The sequence below is a fragment of the Pteropus alecto genome, unplaced genomic scaffold (genome assembly GCF_000325575.1).
Source record: "Pteropus alecto unplaced genomic scaffold, ASM32557v1 scaffold86, whole genome shotgun sequence".
In the NCBI taxonomy this organism is placed as follows: Eukaryota; Metazoa; Chordata; class Mammalia; order Chiroptera; family Pteropodidae; genus Pteropus; species Pteropus alecto.
The window spans coordinates 33264598-33286942 of NW_006442109.1; the positions used below are offsets into that span (position 1 = coordinate 33264598).

At 38.2% G+C, this 22345-nt stretch overlaps 1 protein-coding gene across 1 annotated transcript in view; it reads right to left on the reverse strand.

Annotated features, from left to right (window-relative positions):
• Positions 1–9360: 9360 nt before the first annotated feature.
• LOC102882001 (formin-1) overlaps positions 9361–22345 on the reverse strand; it is a 250661-nt gene continuing 237676 nt past the window's right edge. Inside the window, 2 exon segments of the mRNA XM_015595813.2 lie at positions 9361–9924; positions 12329–12413. Of these exon segments, the coding sequence (XP_015451299.1) occupies positions 9880–9924; positions 12329–12413 (130 nt within the window). The 3' untranslated portion in view covers positions 9361–9879.

Below are 22345 nucleotides of genomic sequence, written 5' to 3' on the forward strand. Positions count from 1 at the left end.
TGGGTGCTCAAATTCAGAACACAACTTTAATAATGGTTTCTACAAACCCTTAAGAGCATCCTTTTCAATCAACAGTTCCAGAACATTTCTCCATAATGGAATATTTTAAAGAAGAGAACAGTTTCACATGATGAGTGAGTTGAGCAGTGGGAAGGGCTTTGGCCTTGAGGTCAAGAGATTTGGATTCTGGTCTCGATATGTTCACTAACACTAAAGGTGACTTTCATCAAGTCCCGTGAGCTTCATTAGTTTTTACTCTGTGAAATAAAGAGATTTTATCCAATGTCTGAAGATTTTTGCAGCTCTTTGACTCTATGATTTAGCCCTTTTCCCATTTAGAAAAAAAAGTGTAGCTCGCTGCCAGCATTCATTTAATATCACACATAGGAATGCTGTTTTCTAGGATTTGACATTTTTAGTGATCGAGAATGACTCTATTTTGTAAATGGAAATACCACTACTAAAAACGGAATGCTATAATGCTATAATGATGTCATTTGTTTCCAAAGACTATTGAAACACTAGAGCGATATGAAAATAATAACAAAAGCGAGACATTTCATGGCAAACTTTGGGGATAAGGTTAGGACTGTAATCTGCAAGTTATCTTGGGGTAAACGCTGCAGTCAGGAGCACTGGCAGCGATATTCTCGGGGCAAACAAGAAAAGGATTAGATTTTCTAGTGATGAAATGTCTCCTCAGATGATAGCTATATCTGTTCGTTAAATGTCTACACACTCTGGGGCATATTTCAGCTAACTTCTAGAACTCAAGAGTACATGGCATTTGGGAACACTAAACAAATGAATCAATAAAAAAAAAAAACCGAACAATCATATCTCTATTTAAACAGAAAAATATTCTGCTGAAAGTCTTCGTTTTTTGTTCATAAATACCTGCATTTCGTTCAGATCGTTGCTTAAAAAGAATTTGTACCTTGTGTTTAGCATTAGAATACAATTATACTTATGTTCTGTTTCCCTAGTACATTGTTTACCAACCCACAACTTGAAGTCACCAATCCCTGTGGTTCTCCTTCCACATGCCCTATCTTGGACGATTTATTTTGAGTCGGCCTAGTTTTGAGACAATGCCTGACTGGGTTTGTCTATTTGATGTTAGCCTTGAATGCCAAGCCAGGTTGCCCACTTTTGGTGGGGTGGATATGACAGAAAAAAGGAAATGTGAATAATGGATTTACTGAGACCCAACTCTTTCAGCTTAGTAGTAACACTGAGCTTAGGCAGTAATGAAAGTTAGAAGTGACTGGTATTCATCACTTTAGAGTACTGTTGGGACACTTCCTTAAATGCCTCCTGAAAACAAATCTGCACAGCACACCAGACAGACATGAAACCAAGATTTATTAAAATACCCTTAGCATATTTACAACTGGAAGCCATGAATGCAGTTCTCTGTAAATTCCAAAAAAATAGAGTTCTTATCTCTTAAATTAACAGTGGTATCTACAGATTAGGACAAATACAATCTATCACGGAGATAGAATTCTTTGGATAGACAATCTACATTTTCTAATCAATATATATTATGTACAAAAATACACTTGATGTGGTGACCAAGTAGTGTCAAGGAGGAAAAAAATATATATATACGTACACACACATATTTTCATTATGTACAAATCAATATTGGTTCCTTCACCTTTTCTTTTTAAAAATAAATACTTCATTTGGTTGCAAATAACATTTACAAATTCAAACAATAAGCATTTCCAGCTTTGACAAAATTAAATATGCAAACAAATTAGAAATACGTACTTTAAAAAATTTAAAGGGAAAAAAAAATACCTGAATTCAATTAGCTTATTACATATTAAAAAAGATCCAAGACCATGTAATGTAAGGTTTCATGTCATTAAAGTGCCTTCTCATTTTTCAAACTGCCTTCATTATTGCTTAAAGTCCTTTAAGATTACCTCTACAGATTTGTCTATTATACTTGAACAGAAAAGCCAATGTTTTTCCATGTCAAATTGTTGACTTTTTGGACATGCTTATAGTTTTATTTTTTTGCACTTCCAAAAGTCTACGAGTTACTGTTGATCTGAAAACAACCACAAATCATCAACGTTCTGATCCAGACTCATGTAGATGTTTGAATCATGAGAAATAATAAGGATGGAGTGGCAATTGAAGGCCTATGATTCAAAATATTTGCACAGATTTAAGTCGATTTGTCCAGCAGCACAGAAAAGTTACTTGAGCTTCAAAAATTTAGTCTTATGCATCATCAGAGCTGGTGACCTGGACTGATTTCTAATTTATCAAAAGAATGGTCCTAGTTAAAGTAAAATCTATGAGAAATTGAGAAGGATGAGAACAACCCTCCCCTCGAACTTCTTAAAATAAAAAAGAATAAAATGAAAAAGAAATGCATTTTCCATCTTTTTTATGGATTTTCCCCTTTGCCTAAGTGATGAGGTGATGCTGACATTAACAAGAGGCACTCAAAGCAGTGTCTCTCACTCAGTGACAGCAGAATGCCCCGTCCAAAGGGCTGTGAAATGGAGCACAGGGTGAGAGAGGAGGGAGTGAGGGCTCGGGAAGACACTCGGCTGTTTGTGAGGGAGAGGGATAGCAAGACCTGGGTCCTGGAGAAACTGTAAAGGTAGAGTGAGAAAAAAAATAGCTGCAAGGTGTAAAGTAAGGCGAGTTTGAAGGGAAATGAAGCTGGATGCCAAAATGACTTTTGAGTAGGCACAGAGAAACAGGAAAGTCCATGGACAACCAATCCCATGGAAATGAATCTGAAATTTAATGGTGTTATTTCAGCAAGCATAGGCCAATTTCATTGGGGTACCTGCTTTTCCAGCACGTTGTCAGGCACTGACCAATATGAGATACTGGGCACTCCCACTTGCCTAATCCATTCCTTGAGTTTCCACTGAAAGTCTGCCCAACCATGATACAACCATGGCAAAAATCACCAGCTCCCCAACAATGCATTAAACCAGCCAAACACTGCACCCTGGCCTTGTTCAAATTTTCCTTCTCCTGTCTCCTGCTTTTCTCCCTCATCTATGGCTTGCAATCTCCCACGGCAGAATGAAGACACATGAAGCAAATGCGTTTTAGGAAGCAGCATCTAGAGTCCAGTGTGTCACTAAGAAAATTAAACTCTAAAAGACTTGGGATAATTTACATTTCTGTTAGGCCTGATTCCTTTTAAGACGCTGACTGACTTCACTTGGGTTCTGGGCATGCAGGCCAGTGCTGATTTTCCAGGCCAAACTTGATTCCCTAAATCAAAGTCCAGGGTTTCACTGCTTCCCACATTTATTAAAACTCAATGAATGGAAAAGGCTATGATGAATCAATGACGTATTTTCTCTAAAAAAAAACATTCTTAAAAAGTATTCAATTTCTAAAAGATACTTTTTAGGAGTATCTTTGATTCTTTAAACAGAAGTACTTTTTAGAAAAATGCTTATATTCTTTGAAGATTATAAATCCTACTAATAGTGGTCACATTATTTGTGTCTTGAGAAATTGAAGAATTGTAAAATTTATGACTTGGAATGGACCTATTCCTCTGGTAGACCTAAAAATCCTATGTGTCACCCTGGGCAGATAGAAGAGTTGTCGCTATACTTTCCCCCTCACTCATGGGTTTGTTTCCAAAGGAAATAGAAGTCTTTGGAGGATTATGCAGAGTGCAGTCTCAGTGGGGCGGAGACTACCTTCTCTACGTCTTGGTGGTGAGATGTAAAGAAGTAAGATCATAGCTAGGGATGAATGCCAAGAAGAAAAGGAAAAAATAGTTATTTATAGTTCAGTCAAATCTACCTAAAATGTAAAGATTTTGAATCTCTTTCTAGTTTTTTATTGGAAAGAATAGTACATTTTTTTGTACATATGCCATATATCCATTTTTATATATATCATAGAAAAAAGCCCAAAATTCAAAATTCACCCCAAGAGTTCCTAGAGTTTTTCTTTCCTAGGCACATTTATTATCTACGTCATAGGGAGGTAGAGAGTAATTTCCCTGTAGTCAGTGGTCTATGGGCCTAGCTTTTCATTTTTGAAAGCTGACCCAGATGAGTAAACAAAAATAAAGTTGTTTTATGAGATTAGAATGGAAGCAAGCCCTGGAAGACAACAATGGAGGAAAGGAGGTACAGCTTTGCCAAAGGTGTTTACAAACCACAGTGAATGCACGCCTAAAAACACTTGATTTCTTAGTTGATCTGCTAAGTATAACACACTGGCAGCTCACACTATGTACGGGGAGAAATATTCATTCTCTTTTGAGACATTTTTACAGCTTCAAAGATAGAGAGCCCCTTGGTGTCTGTGCAGGTAGACTTTAGGAAAATGCTCAGCCTACAAAACAGCCTACGCTGGAAGTAGGTTGTTTCCTTCTTGGAGAAGAATGCCAAGTTCTTTGGAGGTGAATTTCTGCTGGAAACTATGAATTCATTTACATTTTGCTAGTCCAATGCTATCAAATTTCACATAAAACGTTAAAAAAAAAAATAGCCCACAGAAGTACCTGGATTAGCTTTTAGAAAAGGAGACAGACGAGATTCTTAGCAGTAAAAGATTTTTTTTTTTAAATAGAAAATTATATGAACATAGGTGAAATGCAGGAGAAATTCATGAACAAGTAAGTGCTCCATAGATGTAATACGCAACAAAGTCTGGAGTCTGTTTGTGCTGTTGACGGAATGAACCTCATACCAGAGAAAGGAAGGATGAGAAGGAAGAGGTCGTCCATGTTACTGTCACCAGGGTGGTTGGGAGAGGGGCTGGGGATCGAAGGGGAGTGACTCCAGTAAGCTCCATTTGAGGACAGCCAACCTACTGAATGAGGCTTGATTTACTTTCCTAAACTCTTCATTGATAGAAACTGCCTGGGGACTTAAAAGACAGACCGAACTAGCTACCATTATAATATCTTTGCATTTCTAAGTAAGTTGTCAACTACACAAATTTCCCAATTAAGTTTATATCACAGTGTTGATTAAGAGTCTTGGAGTTGAATAAGACTACTGCGTTGGCTTCAAGTTTGACATGTTAAAATAACTTTCTTGAATTCACTACTGCCCAACAAAGCACTGATTTGGAGGGTTTGACAGATTTACTCTTTGGGAGGGGAAATGAAGAAATGTGAAATTAACATTCAGTGCTTCTAAGGTGTCAACAACTGATGGGCGTGCAGAAGCGACACAAAATGGGTCTGTCACATAAAGCTATGTAACGAAGCCTAGTTATGCCTGGATTCAATTGCTAATGGAGTTAGAAATACTGGTAGTTATGTGAGTCTAAAAGAGCCAGATATGCTGAGGACTGTTTCTGAGGGTGCTTTTCCTTAAACGACTTCTGTACCAATAATAGAGAAGGTTCCAAGTAGGTGGATTATTTTTCTCTACAGCTGGAAAATGGAAATATGTCCAACAGGTTATTTGTATTTTGGGAAGGCTAAAAACTATTCATACTTTTCTAATACTAAATACTACTTAGTTTGGCCAGACTTGTTTTTCTTGTGTTGCAGATTTCTTTATGATGACAAAGTAGCTGACATGAATGAAAGTTTACTTCGTTATTCAATCCACTCTTTTGATCAGTATTGTTCCTAAAGGTATAATAACTAATAAATGAAATATGGTAGTTATGGTCTTCTGGATGTTCCACACATTTACAAATTGCTCTTACAAGAACCCAGAGTAAGGAAATTTTAATGGTCAAGCACTTCTCCCACTACGTTATATCACTTCTCCTTCATGCGGCTTTTTCAAAAATAAACTCATTGGATTTCATAGTATGTCCATTTTTTTTGTGATTCAGGAACAAATAAGCTAACTTGGGAATTACCAAATCTGCTGAAGCTTTTTTATTTCCCCTTCCAGCTCTTCGATTTTTTTTTTTTTATTAGAACAGGCAGGATCAAAGAAAAATAAAGCTCAAATCTAACAGTTCTTCCTAACAATCTTAAAGACAACTTAAACTACTTTATACAATTGTATATTTGATACTTGGATCAGATATTTGGGGAGATTAAAGCTATATTTTTTGGACTCCTTCTCTCTCCTTGACTCAGAAAGCCCCAAGTTGGTTTTATCTTCGTTTGCGGGGAGGGAAGAGTACCACAGAATAGACCAATTTAGGATGTCAGGGAAGGAGGAGGCTTCCTGCCAATGTTACGTCTGGTTACCAAGAAGGAGACTGCAGGTCTGCATTGCTAATTCCCCTTCACACACTGACCAGGTTTGCTGTGCTGCTGCAGGCAGTGATCTGCATCAATGACACACACAGGAAGAGGAGAAATAGAAACGAGAAAACATAATGTCCAAGAAAGCAAGAATAAATTGAAACAAAAATTTCCCCGCTGCAGGCAGTATAATCTAGGAGAGATATTCAAAAATACACTTACAGCTCTTCTGCTGGTCCTTGGAAGAACCATACTGATGACTACCTCTGTGGGGTTTCTGACATCACCAAAGAGTTTATTCCTTCCTTAAGTTCCTCCAGTCGCTCTGCCTTTCTTATGGTACTTATGGACAAAGGGGGTACCTAAAGGAGGCTCACAAGGTGTGTGGCTTCTACTGTCCTTACTGGGAGAAACAGGGGGTCGGAGGCCAGCACCCGATCTGACATTCATTCCTCGACCATACTGCCAATTTGTGTCAGCTAACAACATTTCAAGATGCAACAGCACCACTGAGTTTCCTTACTCTACTTCTCAGATTTCAGAAATTCTTCCTCTATAATTCCTAGGTAGTTGCAGCAAGGATTTGAAGAGACATCATGGACATCAACTCAAGTATTCAAAAGGCAACCACTGGCAGCAGGTCTGTCACCTGTGACTGCTGGGGCTCAATCATCATCATATTCATCCATTTCTGCTTGGCTACACTTTTCCCTTTTTTCTCCCTCTTCTTGGCTTAAAAGCCATTCAGCATACCTCCTTCTAACCCGATTTTTGACACCTCACAGGCCTGATGTTTTTTACCTAACATGTTTTTATCACGGTTTGGTGTGATATGTGATATACTTGTGTGCTCAAGGATGATGCCAGTTACTCATGCAAGAATATGAAGTGATATCCAACTGTGTCCTCAGATTTAATGAATGTTGGCTAGGAAGAGATGACGTTATTTCCAACTTAAGTTTTCTCAGAGTCTGACTATTAAGTCATGTGTGTGTCTGGTTAAACACAGAGTAGCAATACTGGCCACTGTCCCTCTCATACAGGGAGGGCCATGCTTAGAACAGCCACTTAAACCCTCTTTGCCTTATATGCTCAAGCGGCTAAGTGGTACCCCGACTACTTCCCCTCCATGAAAAGTTTAGAGGCATCTGTTGTATTTAACACAATCTCAACATGCATTTTAGAGGAATCATCTTAAGGGCCTCCAGTTTGTCTTAGATGGCCTACCTTAAACAAATCCTTGTGAACTTTTATTGAGGATCAACCCAAGTTGGAAATGAAGACTAAGTCAACAACGCAATACTTGTGTGGACCTGGGAGCAGGCATCCAGATACACAATGCAGGATTCAAACTGGCTGAAAATAATGGAAATCTTGCTCTGATGACTATATGTTTCGATACAGTAACTTACTACATTTGACTAATCTTAAAAAAATCACTAGGTTTTCCTAATCGCTCTTTGGAAAGTTATTTTACTGCCAATTTCTAGTCCATCCATGAGGATGAAACCCAACCTGGGCTGCATTTGTCTAACTCTCATATTAAATGTTTCCACTCATTATTCTTCAGCATTGGTTCCCTGAGAGCATGTTCTTGCACGGTTACGTGGGTAAAGTGATGGTCTTGCTTATCTTCAGAGACTTTCTTGTGAGCACCCTACTTCAACATCTAAAGCGGACTACAGTTTCTCCACTGAAAGCCACCTGCTGCTGTCTCCCATCAAGTCTACAAGGATCCATAAGGATCTAGATGTATGTTGGTCTCACTGAACTCAAAGTTGATTCTCAAGGCATGGGCAAAACAGGAACTTTTCTTTTAAACGATAATACTAGAAGAAATGTCACTGAGCCCAGGATGATTGTAAGTAGAATTTGTTTTAAATTGATGAATTCCGTAGGTTTTCTTCACAGTTAAGTGAAAATGAAGAAACGATATAAGAAAGCAGTATGAAAAGTTTCTTGCAAATACGCAACTTCTTTTAGTCATGTAAGTTCCTTACCAGCTTTTCTATTTTGTTTGTCTCATCTTTTTATTTTGAATTGAAACAAACAAACAAAACAACCTCAACAACCTGTTACCATATTTCTTTCTTTAGAATTGTTAGAAAAGGTGGTTAGCACCTGCATGAGTATGGCTTCGGAGACTTGATTTGATCTCTACTGTTCATTCCTGATTCCTGAGATAGGCATTATATTAGGAAATGGTACCGCTTAAATTAGCTGAATCTATTATGGGGTCCCTGAGGGGGCTGATGACTGGCAGGCATGTCCTGGGTGGACACTCAGGCACCTGGCAAGTTGAGAGGTTCTGGGAAGATCCTGGGGTGAGGGGCAGGCCACACATAGCAGCAGAATTGGGAAGGGTTTGAAGGTTGTTGCTCATCTCTAGACTGTCCTCCAGCAGTTGGAGAAGAAAACTCAGACCTCTCTTCTTTCAATGCCCAAAGCTGATAGTCTTTGATCAATTTGCCCCCAGACCCCTTTCTTGTCTCCTCACAAGATAGATTCATTTCTTTTGTGACTTAAGGGGCAGTGGTCATATCGGTTCCCAGGTTCAGATAAAGCTGTCCAGGCATGATCTTCCACTCAAAATTTAATATTAATGTAATCGCCTTCTTTGCATTTGGATGTAAAGAACTTTTTTTCTGCCCTTAATTTTTTAGACATCAAAGACCCCTGCTTCACTCTATGTCAATACTGGTCAGCCAAGGTCATAATAAAAGACTATGAGTAGCATTTGTTCTCCTGTCTGGAAACTGCCTCTCGAGATTAGAGAGAGAAGTCTAGCCACACACAGTCCCAGAACATGACACAGAGCTCAGCTGCATGTCAACGTGGCATCACCCATTCACGAATGTTCTAAAACGTGAAATGTACTCTGTTGCTGGGTCACTTGTCCAAGCAGGTGCTTTGACCCCAAGTCCGACCCTGCTTATGTATCACTGTTTCTTCTAGGAGTTGGGGTGGAGAATCCCTGTGGGTTCAGGAAACCATAATGAACTGATATAAAAACAAAAGAATGGGTCTCACTTAATGGCCAATATTAACTCCTTGTATCATAATTTGTTTTCCAGGATGAAGTTAATGACTATTTAACCCCATCTCTACCAACGTATAATTCCATTTTCTCTCCCTTTCATTACATGAACAACAACAACAACAACAAAAACTGTTTCTCTCATCTGGACTTCTTAAAAAATAGTTTTAGTAAGTTTCAACATTTTTGGTGAGAAAGATGCTTTAAGATCTTACTGCAATAGGATCAAAGTTAAGACCAATAATCAAACCAGCAGTGTGTAAAGGCTTGAACTCTCTCGAGGCAATTGTCATAAAAGATCCTTTTCTTCTGTCACACATTTACATATCTCAAGCTTGGACTAGAAAGCTTAAAATCTCTGCTTTTAGAAAAATTTGGAAAATCTTGGTACTTCTGGTCTTACAACAAAGTGGACTTAGGACCTCTATAAGAAACAATTGTCAAATACTCCTGCAATATTCCCTTAAATAGCTTTTCATTCTTTCTGTGGCTTAACAAGGGACTTCTTTAAGAAGGCATGGGGTGCTCACTGCAGATGACCTCAGGAAGAGATGAGCGAAACAAACATTTAGTAACATATCTTTCAAGAACTTCCTGCAGCACTAGTATTGCAAAGGATCATGCAAGGTACTACATCTTGCTGTCATCATTTTCTTGTGTCTCTGTTTTAGTTGGTGGTCACGCTGGCTTCCTTCTGACGCAGTCTTTCTTTCTGTTGTTTGAGAAGAAAAAAAAAAGTTTATTATCATTCCTTTATCTAATTTTCCTCTTTCTCAAATTTTGATAAATTTCTCAAATTTTGGTCTAGAAAGCTGAATAGAGTTTTACCAAATGCCCTAGAGAGTATCTCTATTCTTCTTACGTTACCTGCCCCCCGCCAATCTATCACCCTTACTCTCCAAAAAACAACTAAATAAAATGAATAACTAGCCAGTCAACCAAGTACATGCATCTAAAACACCGACCTTTACCATGCCAGACTGTTGATCTGTGACAAAGGTCCTAACTTTATAGTGTTACTCAAAGACTCCTCTAATCCCCATCCTTGACCCACTAACAGAATTAGGGAAAGCTCAAGGAAGAGTTTCCAGGGAGTCTAGATATGAAAAGTCAAAACAAAAGGTGACCAGACTGAGTCTATGAGGGATGGCAGGAGCTCCCATTTTGCCACAGGTGTTCTGCACTGCTGTCCCTGAGCTTCCTTCCCAGGACAGCCTTCCAATGGGGAGGGACATGGACGTCTGCTGGCACAATGTGAACATAAACAAGAGTACACAAAACAGAATCATGAACCCTCAAATTTTCTAGGGTTTTAGAGAAGTGAATATATTAAACATTGTGAGGATGGGGGTGTCTGCTCTTAGGAGTAGACAAATAGAAAGCTAAAAAAAATAAATAAATAAAAGTGTGAGAAGTACACTCCTTTGAAAAGAGCAGATGTAGATGTAGAGAGAAGCCCTTTTGAGGCTGAATCTTCAGCTGCTCGTGATCTGTGAGATGGGACATTGCAGGGAATTACTGTAATGGTCTAGATGTCAACTTGAGTTGATGATTTTAAACACCCATCCTGAGTTTGGATCCTATTCCTGACTTGTGAAATTGAATCAGGAATCAGTTTACAGCTTTTCCCTAATTTCCATCAAAACAAACAAACAACAAAACAACCAAACGAGCTGAGGATCACAACTGGGTGCACGCTCACAGTGGAGGTCGACCCATTAAAGAATGCCACAGTAAGCTCACTGTCCCCCTTTTGTCCACAGGCCTGAGCCCAATCTCTCTGCCCCTGGAAATTAGGTTTGGCTGTAAAAATTAGAGTAGAGGCCTAAATAAGATGCCTGGGGAAAGAGGTGGAGGCCGATGAAGGAAGAAGAGAAAAATCAGGGTTGAGCACACTGCCACCAAAAATATCATGAATGAATGCAGTGCATACACTGTTAGTGAGTGAGGGGATGTGTCCACTCAGGGAGGGGCTATGTGCACAGACTGTAGCTTTTCCTGACCAAGTGACATGCCCCTGACTTCACCATTTCTCCCTCATCCCTCTCACTCAACATTCATTTAGCTGCTGATGGAGTTGTTAGGAGAGATACAATGGTCAGTCAACAGAAATAATCTCACTTTATAATTAATGGAGCATAAATTATATTAAGAATTGGACACAGCTGGCAAAAAAGTACTTGTGACACAAAAGGATAAAATAAGTAGCTGTGGGAGATCAGGGCACAGGGAAGGTAGGGTTTGAAAATCAAAGTGAGAAGAGTGATACTCCCACTTATCACTCATCGCTATTGCCCATTGCAAGGTCAACCAAAGCTGCCAAAACGTGTAGTAACAAGAAAAAGAGCTAACATTTATTGAGTTCTTTTTAGGTGCTAGGCACTTGACATGTCTCTTCTCAGCTTCCTCAAAATAACCCTAAAAGAAAGGTAATATTATTTCCCTCTTTTCACCAAAGAGGGAGAAACAAAGTAACTTCACTAAGGTTTTACAACTACTAAGTGGCTGAGCTGGGATTTGAACCCTGTCACCTCGGGTTCCTAACCATTTAGTTATTCCAACTCTGTCTGTAATGAACAGATGGAGATTCATTATGATCCTTCCCGAAAACAAGACTGTGAAGGACAACTACCCCTCACAGCTAGGGAGTTGACCCAGACTGCTAGTTTCTAGGTCAGGGAGAGACACCGGGGTGACCTGGAGTATAGTTCCGGTTTTTGTTATTCATTTGTGAAGTGATTCTGCATCTCAGTTTTCCCAACTATCAAAAGAGGATCAGCCCTACCCCTTTCTTTAACAAGGAAAATGTACTGATGAAGGTGAAATGCTTAAAGATTTCAGGAGAAAGGTGCTTTGAGGTAAGGGAGACCATGGCATGGGGTGGGGTAGGGTATGGAAGGGTGTGGGAAGGCAAGTGGCTCAATTTGGTTTATCAGGAAACAACCTTTGTTGCGTTTGCTGGATGAACACATGGAGCTGTTTTTGTTCCTCATTTCCTCTATACTACCTGCTATTTCTCTGAGTTTTATCCTTTAAATTTACACATTCAGATACACTCCTGGATGTATCTCAGGTGTAATGAAAAATCTTGAAGTTATGTTTAAAATGCATCTCACCAGACTAGCTGTGGGATTGATTTTCTTTGTCTCCACTTTCTTCTCTGACGTCAACTTGCTGACTGATTCCTGAGCCATTTTCAATCTGAAATTGAAATAGGGAGAGAGGAGGGGAGAGGCGGAGAAAAAAGGAAAAAAGAAAAAGGAAGAGGTCAGGTTAAATACAAATCCATATGATGTTGAATTAACCAATCAACAGTTTGGAAATATAAGGAATGGTTTTTCGATGCTTTTAATTATCAAATTCAAATTCTAATTAGATGTGAAGGCATGTCTCCTATGTTATCAAAAGTGAATTGCCTTTGCTGGCTGAGAGGCTCACCTAGATGACTTTGGGAAGTCTGTGTTTTTGTGACCAATGCAGGAGCTTTTAATCTATGGAAGACTAGATGCATTGACCTTCATATACATGTCAAGGATATCTGGCTTGTGATCCACTTAGGGAACATGAGAGCTACAAATATGAAGATTAACTAATTTACATCAAGAAAGTGAAAAGAAAACCCACAGAATGGGAGAAAATATCTGTATATCATATATCTGACAAAGGACTTGTATTCAGAATACGTGAAGAACTCTTACGACTCAAATAAAAAGACAAATTACCCAATTAAAAATAGGCAAAAGATTTGAATGGATCTTTCTACAAAGAAGACATACAAATGGCCCATAAACACAAAGAAAAATGTTCAACATCATTAGTCATCAGAGAAATGCAAATCAAAGCCACGATGATATAGATACCTTTTCACATTCACTAGGATAGCTAGAGTCAAAGAGCAAGGCAATAACAAGTGTTGGAGGTGAGGACTTGGAGAAACTGGAACGCTGGCACATTGCTGATGGGACTGCAGAATGGTAGTCACTTCGGCAGTTTCTCCAAATGTTAAACATAGTTACCATATGACCCAGCAATTCCACTGCTAGGTATATAACAACATGTATACCCAAGATAATGAAACTATACGTCCATACAAAATTTGCATATGAATGATTATTTCAGTGTTATTCATAATAGCAAGAGCAGAAAGAGCCTGAATTTCCATCAGCTGATAGACAAAATGCGGTATATTCACACAATAAAATATTACTAGACAATAAAAAGGAATCATATAATCATAAAAAGGAATGAACTAGATGTATGAATTCAAAATTATAGATATTAGAAACATGATATTGAAAGAGTGAAGATTTCTGCAGAGTGATACAGTAGAGAAGCCATGTAGTGTGACAGTCTAGTGCTCAGGCTCCAGAGCCTGGCTATGGGAATAATTCCCAGACCCACCACTGATTAGTTGTGTGACCCTGGGCAACTGACGTCTCTGTTGATTTTCTAAAAAAGAGGATAACAACAACAGTGCCTTCTACACAGAGAAATTGAAAGGATGGAGATAGTATAGCTCCAGGCACAGTGTAATCCACTCTGTAAATGTTTGCTACTATTGTTATTGTGCACGCAGTATGCTACGTTGTATATACATTTATAAATGTACCCACAAAACAGTATTTTTCACAGATGCCTGCATGTGTTTATAAACATATATAAATACCTTTCTATATTTATATACAGACTGAAAGATACTAGTTTCATGATAGAAGTTATCACTAGAAAGATGGAAGAAGAGAATGGCTTTGGGGGGTGGTATGTAGAATAACACAACTTCATTTTTATTTATAATATTTCATTTTTATTAAAAATTCTTAAAGAATATGTGGCAACATGTAAACAGTTAATTCTAGGTGGTGGCAGTATGAGTGTGTTATTCTTTATAACATTTATTTTAAATTAAAATAATACTTTTAAATACTAACTATTCACCAACTCATAGATACTTTTAAAAAATGAACATGCTTTTTCTTCAGGGCCTCAAATAAAAATCTTTTGCTCGACTTTAATCACATACTTGCTTAATATAGAAGAAATGTCTAACGTCTTAGCTCTTTACTTAGCTAATTTTACACAATTTACTGTAAACATACGCTTAGTAATCCAATCTTCCAGTCCACATGCACAAGTTACAATGAATTCAACATGCGGACTTGTGCATCAGAAGAGAAATAAAAATGAGACAAAGATGAGCAGTGATTTATATAACCCAATAAGAAATGCATCTACAAAGTTGCCCTGAGAACAGGCATTTCCCAGCACTGACGTAGACCTAAGTGTATACACCACAATGCCCACTAAACTTTTCTCTTTGCAGCAATAACCATGACTATATCCATACATGTAAAGAATGCACTAAAAGGATCAAACCCAGATCAGACTACATTGGAGACTCTGACTATTAAGGGATTTGGAAACCAAGATGATGGTGCTGTAAATGAGGCCACAGCTTGTAGCATCTACTCTTCTTGGCTGCTCTCCAGTAAGATCTGTTTTCAAGAGAACACCTGTTAGTGACCCTTTAATCCCAATTCCATTGGAGTGGTTTGACATTACTATTTCTCTCTGGGCGTCCTAACTTTTAGGGAACTTTTTCTGGTCACCTTTTGCTTTAGCAGTTCCTTTTCACCTTTGAATTCTGGTCTCATTTTTCAGAGATGGCCTTCTACCATGCTCCTGCTCAGCATTACCTTCCCCAATTCCTGCATCCCTCAGCAGTCCTGCAACTAATCCCCACATTCTCTGGATATCTGGGGTGATGGGGGTGGTTGGGGATGTTGAGGTGGGAGGATGGGAGCCAACCTAAGGTCGTGAACCCATTGCAAACCTTTTCCTACTGGTCAGTGGCTGTTCTGCAGACTACAGGCAGTCATATATACCCTAGGCAACCCAGGTCGATTCCAATCTCAGTGATTCCATCCTGTTCTTCTCCGAAGGTTCTCATTCAATTATTATGTCTCCTTTTTACAGGCACTCTTTAAAAATCATAGAAGATTGGGAGAAGGCAAAGAATGATGGCAAGTAGCTTCAGCATTAGCTAGACTTGATGCTAATTCTAACTCTGCCAGTTATTAGACTTAGAGCAAGCTAATCAACTTTTCAGTTTCCTTATCTGTGAAATGGAGGTTAATATCAACCAAGATATTTTGCGAGGTTTAAATAAATTAATATATGTAAAACATCTACCATACCTGGAATATAGCAAGTGGTCAATAAAGAATAACCATTATGGATTCTTCCATCACAGAAATAAACTCCTTAAGAATGCATGATAACAGTTTCTAATTACAAATTAAACAAGTGGCACTATTAGCTAAGGACTATCTTGCAGTAATATCAGTTAGATGTTTCCTGAAAGCAAACCAAATCAACTATTGCTATTACCCTGAAATTTAGCAAACCAAGGAACGCACCTCAAATTTTCTGATCTGAACTATCTAGAAGTTAAACTTTGATGCAGGTATGACAAAAATTTCTGGACCTTTTTGATTTCTGGTCTCTTCTCAACCAATAATAAATAAGAGAAACTATTTAAACTTCAGAACAAAGGTCATATCTATTTCCTCACACTTTTTTCTAAGTTTTGTGGAAGTCATTATTATAAATAGAATTTAAATTTCCAATATTATAGAACTTGGGGGTAAGTATATTTTTTCATATCAACCTTGTTTTTCTGAAAACCAAAATAACACTTATTCCTTATTGAAAATTTATGTTTATACATTTAAAATTATATTTTAAATTTATATATACTTAAAAATATAAAATAAAGTAAGAATCACTGGGCATTTAAATGTTTTCTCAGAATGTAAGTAAGACATACTTGGACCAGCTAATAAAATTATCACACGTGAAACTCTCAGAAGATACTCAAGGGTAGAGGTGGTGACTATCATTTTTACTGCTGTTTGCCTGGCCCTTGATATAGTAGCTGCTATGTATATGTATGCCATAACTGAATAGAGACCTACAAAATAAAACTGAAAAAAATCCTTTACTTTACTAAAATACTACTCCTTTGAATTCCTTGAAGACAGAGCCCACGAATGTTCATGGGCATGCGACCTGTGCAGTCTCATGTGGCCCCTAGGTTTAATGCCCTGCTGTCACTGTCTAGAGATTGCTAGTTCTCAATAAGAGGCTCCAGAGATTGTGTGGTTGGCCCTGCCTAATACTTTTCAGGACATTTACAGTCACTTTTACCAAGAAAGTGGGACATTTTTCAACCTCCCCGCTCCCCACCATGCCCAGGTATTTATTATTGGTTGGATAGAGTTGCCACCTCCTTCCAAGGTTCATTTATCTGACTGTGTTGTGATCATTTCTAGGCACCGCACCCTCCCCCGATTTGTACATTAGACTGCAGCTCCTCAAAAGCAGGGGTTATGACTTCACTGTCTTTCTTTCCTTAGCATCTTGTACAGTACCTGGCATATAAGTAAGTGATCGCCGAATGCTGAATAAATAAATAAATAAATGATTATAAGGGATTAATCTCTAAAAATTCAGGCATCAAAAATGAATATGGGGAAAATACGTAAATCCATTAAGATCCATTAAAATACAAAGTCCCTAATGTCACTTGACATGACACCACCAATGCTCAAGACTGATCTCACAAAATACAAACCAGCAAAGTCTCACTAGATTCTCTGTATGTCCTCAACATTAGAGTCTGCATCACTTTTAGAAGGCAAGGATGTTTTTCAGCTGTTTTTATACCACACCTGTGATAAGAAACAAATGCTTACATGTCCTGACAATCTGGCTATGTTATGCACATGGTAGAATAGCAGAGTGCCTACGTAGGTCTTAAAAATTGTGTCGGCTTGACAAGAGGTTGATGGTCAGTTGGCTGGTCTGTCTATTTCTTAACAATGTTTTTTGAGAACTGTGGGCAAAGCATCATATGAAGAAACTACCGTAGCTGCTACTTTGACTGCATTAAAATCATTCCATTTTCTAGTACTTACGTGGGAAAAGACTTTAAACTGGAGGTCTGCTGTGTGAGCAACCTCAGAGGGTTGAAATAAATTTAAATTATTGCTAACATTTGTAAATGCAGCGTTTTCACATAAGAATTCAAAGTTCTGACCTCTTATAAAGTTGGAAAGTATGGCAACACAGAGTGGCATTTCTATGGAACATCTCAGTTTGTGGCACTGCCGTCACTCCCTGTCATACCTGAGGTTGTCAGGTGGTGCCATCTGTCAGTTCATCTGCACAGTTGGTTTTCTTATACTCAGTGCACTTCACTCGTTTTTGTTGCCTGCCTGGCCTCCCTAGGCTTCAAGGTTTTGGCTGAGAGACTTGCTGAAAGGCTACTGTGATAGTCCAGGAGTGCAGAGATGACAGCCCAGACAACCGAAATAGTCTTCTAAATGACCTAATTCCTCCAATCCATCCTCTTGCTGATGAACAAGGTCTCAGTTAATAACGCATAACTCTAAGAATGTCACCTCCCTTCTCGAAAACTTTCAATGACTCCAATCAACTACAGCCGGCGTATACAGCCAGTATTAACAAAGGTTTTCTGTAAAGGGCCAGATAGCAAATATTTTAGGATTCACAGGCCAAATGGTCTCTGCGACTACCCAACTCTGCTGCTGTAGTATGAAAGGCACCATAAAAAATATGTGTAGGAACAGCAATGCAATGCTGTGTTCTAATAAGCTACATTTACGAAAACTGGTAATGTGCCTGATTTGGCCCGCAGACTATAGTTTGCTGACCTTTGAACTATAGTATATGATTGAAATTCTTACCCTGGCAATCAAAGCTGACCCTGTACTAAACTTTGTTTACTTGTCTATCTTACCCTTTCAGACCTAGATCTGGTTTTATCTTGTACTTGGACAAATTGCTTAACTCCTCTGAGCCTCAATTTCCTCATCTGTTAAAAGTGGGAAAAACACTACAACTAAATATCGCAACTGCTGTGGAAAAAATTTTAAATATTATATTACTTACCCAGTATTCTTTCCTTCACCTCACTCCCTATGCTCCCTGTCCCATGCAAATGACTCACCATTCTTCCTGTGTGGCTTTTCTCACCTCTGCTTCTTGCTCTTAACTGTTCTCCCAATGACTTTCTTACTCATTGCCATGTGTGCAAATTCTTCCCATTCTTCTATTCCCAGCTTAAGTGTCAAAGTCATGAGAGCTTCCCTCATCTCCCTTAGCCAGAAGTAACTGCTCTTTTCTCCAGTGAAAGGGCACTTTGTGCCTCTCTTAAGGCATTTAGGACTTTCCATCTTAGAACCATTCAGGTGTCTTATTTCCCTTAAACTATCGGAACCACTTGAGGACAGTGATCATGCCTTATGGATGCCTGGGTCCTCTCCCTGTTCCCGTATCTAGCACTGTGTCACCACACAAGTCAGTTGTTAACCAATATCTAAGTGACAAATAAATGACTCGCATTGATAGTTTTTTTCTTCCTACTTTAAACAAGTCTAAATATTTATAAAATGCCCAGAGTAGTAGAATGATTATTTTTTGCATTTATTCTTGGGGAAAAAAAAAGTAAAAACATTTTAAAATCTAGTTCCAGTTATTGATTAGCTGATCGAGTCCTAAGTTAATAAACAGAAAGAGTGCTCAAGGCCATCCAAATGTGCTAAAATATTTATACATGTCAAACTCGTACATTCCAGAATTCCTAAAAATATCTACATTACTTTGTCCGCAAGGAGACTGAGGCTCAGAGAGGTTGCACAACTCACCCAAGCCTGGAATTTGCCTCTGTCACTTAGGAGATGAGAACTTTGCTGCATTTGGTCATAGAACTTGCTGAATTGACAATTTCGCTACATACATGCTCATTCTCCCCCTCGGCTTTGTTTATGAACTTGTTTTTGATGCTGGCCTAGATATCAATTCTATTTTTGTTTGTGGTTTAGATATTTACTCTAGAGTATCACACATAGTTGTTCATGATTACTCATAAGCAAATACCAAACTAGATTTCAAAGGTTACATGGCGCTCCCTCAAAAAAAAAAAAAATCGAAATATAGGGAAAAAACACATATAAGTAAGTTAAGGAAAGAAAATACTATTCTGAAATCATAAATGTCTCAATAAAATTGACTTTTGAAACCCTACCTTTCCTTTCTCTTTATAATGCATATGCTAAAGAGTTATTAAGGACCCCAGTAAACTTCAATTGCTGCCAAAGTCGATTGAGGAGAGACATGAGTATGAGATGGGGCAGTGACACATCTTCTGATGTTCCTGCTTAGCCCTCACTCTACAGAAGTTATTTGCAATCTTGGTTTCATAGGAGAACCATCTGGGGAGGGAATTCTGCTTACATTTAGAATGTAGAAAGTTGCAAGAGAACACTGTTCCCATCTTAACAATGAAGAGCTGAATAACATAAAATCATACCTTTGCTTTAACCCTTCGGAGAGCTGGGGTCACATAGCAGTTGACTGAACTGCATCCTGAAGAATAATAGGTTTTTCCATAGAGAAGCTTAGGTGCCCCAAGATTACAATTTCTTCTCCTGGGAGGACATAAAACTAGGCATACTTTGGGCTCTCTACAGGCTAGATTTATATGCCCGCAGTTACTTCAAACCAATGTGCAATGAGCCATCTGAGACTGAAGAAGTATAATGTCTTTATTCTTTTGACATTCAGTGTTTCATTGATTCATGATGCACAGGGCAGAATATACTGAAATCAGCATGGAGTTTATAATAACAGAAGTGCCATCATTTTTGACCATAGGAATGAACTACAGTGGCCAATCAAGAGATAACTGAGATATGAGAAGATGATGTAGATAAGTGTTCAAGGTGTTTTACATTCCTTGTCTCTATTTAAAAAATCAATATTTTAGAGCAGTGTTTTCAAATTGTCTTCCAAAGAGCTTTAACATTCAGCAAAGATGTTTCAAGGAGAGGAAGAAGAGTTAGGGAACCTTCTAGACCCCAACATCTGCAAGCCCTGCTTCAACCAGAAAAGTTTTATTTTATCTGTTTTATATATTGAGGTTTCATGTATGTTTTCATTTGGACAAAAAAGGAGCTCTATTTTTTTTTAAGTTGGAAAACCTTTATGCATGGAATTCAACAGAACCCAATGAAACTAGTAGGAGAAAGAGAAAAAAAATAAACAACTTTCCTCTCCACGAGAATGATAGCCAATAGGTCTTTTTCCTAAAGAATTATCTGGGGATATCTTGGAATTGGACAACTGATTAAGAAGAGAAGCCTCTTTGAAAGGATCAGTCATAGCCACCGGATTCTAGATTTTGGGCTCCAACAAAATAGCAGATGTTTAAAAATCAAAACACGGCCAGTTCTATTACTCTTTTCTGCGTGTTACTTTCCAGATATGTTCTAAAACTGTGAGATCAACAGTCTCTGCTAATACACACAGACAGGCTCTGTGGGGACAGATTCAGATGAGCTGAAATGTAGAAAAATAAGTGCCCACTGGGGGCATCCATTTACTTCCTTTTCATAAAGACAGGAATTACCTCACAATTCATTATGATTCATTTTTTTTATGGTCTTGCTTGTAATTTTGCATGACCTTCCTGATTTTGGCCCTATTATACTTCCCATTTCTATTTTCTTCCTTTGCTTTTAATGACCCTGGAATAAAAATGAAAGGATGTTTGACTGCACCCTGTCTAAGGTTTCTCCCAATTTAATTCTCTGGCCTCGACTAATTTTTCTTTTTTGGTCATCTGCTTTTCCCTTTTCCTTTTTTCCCCATTCTGAATATCTGTCTGAATTGTAACAAGAATATCAACCTATTAACTTTCGAATGACTCTTAAGTATGAGGCTATGTTACATTTTTAATTAAAAAGTCACACAGGTAATTAATTGTTGTCTGGACATAACTTATCTCAAAATGCGACTCAGGTTGGGGTCTACACTCTAAACAATGGGGTTTATTTTAGTGTTTACAAATGAGTAAATGTTCTGGAAAAGGCAAAACCATGAAGATAATAAAAAGATTAGTGGTTGTAGGATTGGGGAGAGATGATTAGGCAGGGCACAGAGGATTTTCGGGAAGTGAAAATATTGTGTATGATATAATAATGGTGATACAAGTCATTACACATTTGTCTGAACCCATAGACTGTATGACACCAAGAATGAACCCTAAGGCAAACTACGGACTTTGGTTGATTATGGTGCATCGATATAGGTTCATCTTTGTTTTCTTTTTTTTTAAAAAAAGGTACCATTCTGCTGATGAGTAATGTTGATAACGGGGAGGCTATGCATGTGTTGGAATGTGGCATAAACGGGAAACATTTGTACCTCCCTCTCAATTTTGTTGTGAATCTAAAACTACTCCAAAAAAATAGTCTTTTAAAAAATGAGAAAAAAAAAAAAAAAGAGTAAATCACCCTCACAAAAAAAAAAAAAACCTTTCTGTTTTAAACACCTATTGGTGATAATTGTTAGAAATTCTCTCAAATGATAATGACCAATTCATTTCAGCAAGTAGGAAAATATATAATCTGGTAATGTTAATTACCAAGGCATACTTATTAAGAAAAAACTCACTTTTGTAATGCAGACAATAGGACCAAGGAAGTGACTTCAGGTGTACGGAAATCAGGTTTCTGTCTACAGTGCTACTGGCTTCAAAAAGGAAGCTCTATCAAATCTCCAGGACAGTTGCAACCTAAAAACACTAATCTTTGCATGACTTAGACCATGTGTACATCCTTACTGAAGACACTCAAAGTCAATGGCTTGGGAAACATCGGTGAATAAAGGCAAAGAGAGGGAGGCATTGCAAGGAATATGGTTCATGAAAGGCATGGTGGCGAAAGCATGAAATCTGACCAGCTGTAATGCGAATCTGTTTAAAGAAGACTTAATATCACTCATCACTAAAGAGGTCAAAATAGTCTAGAAAATGACAAGGCGGGATCTGTGCACCAGCATGCGTAGTGATGGGTCTCTAAGTCGGCATGCCACAGTGAATGCCTAAAAAGTTGCCTAAAGCAGGATAATAAAAGCTAAAGGTCCAAACCACTATACCATTACTGATCCTAAAATTTAAAAATCTGTGAACCAGAATCTCTCTAACAAGTATAAGAACTCTTCATTCTGGTGTATTCTGAAATACATGAAGAAACACGATCAATAAAGGA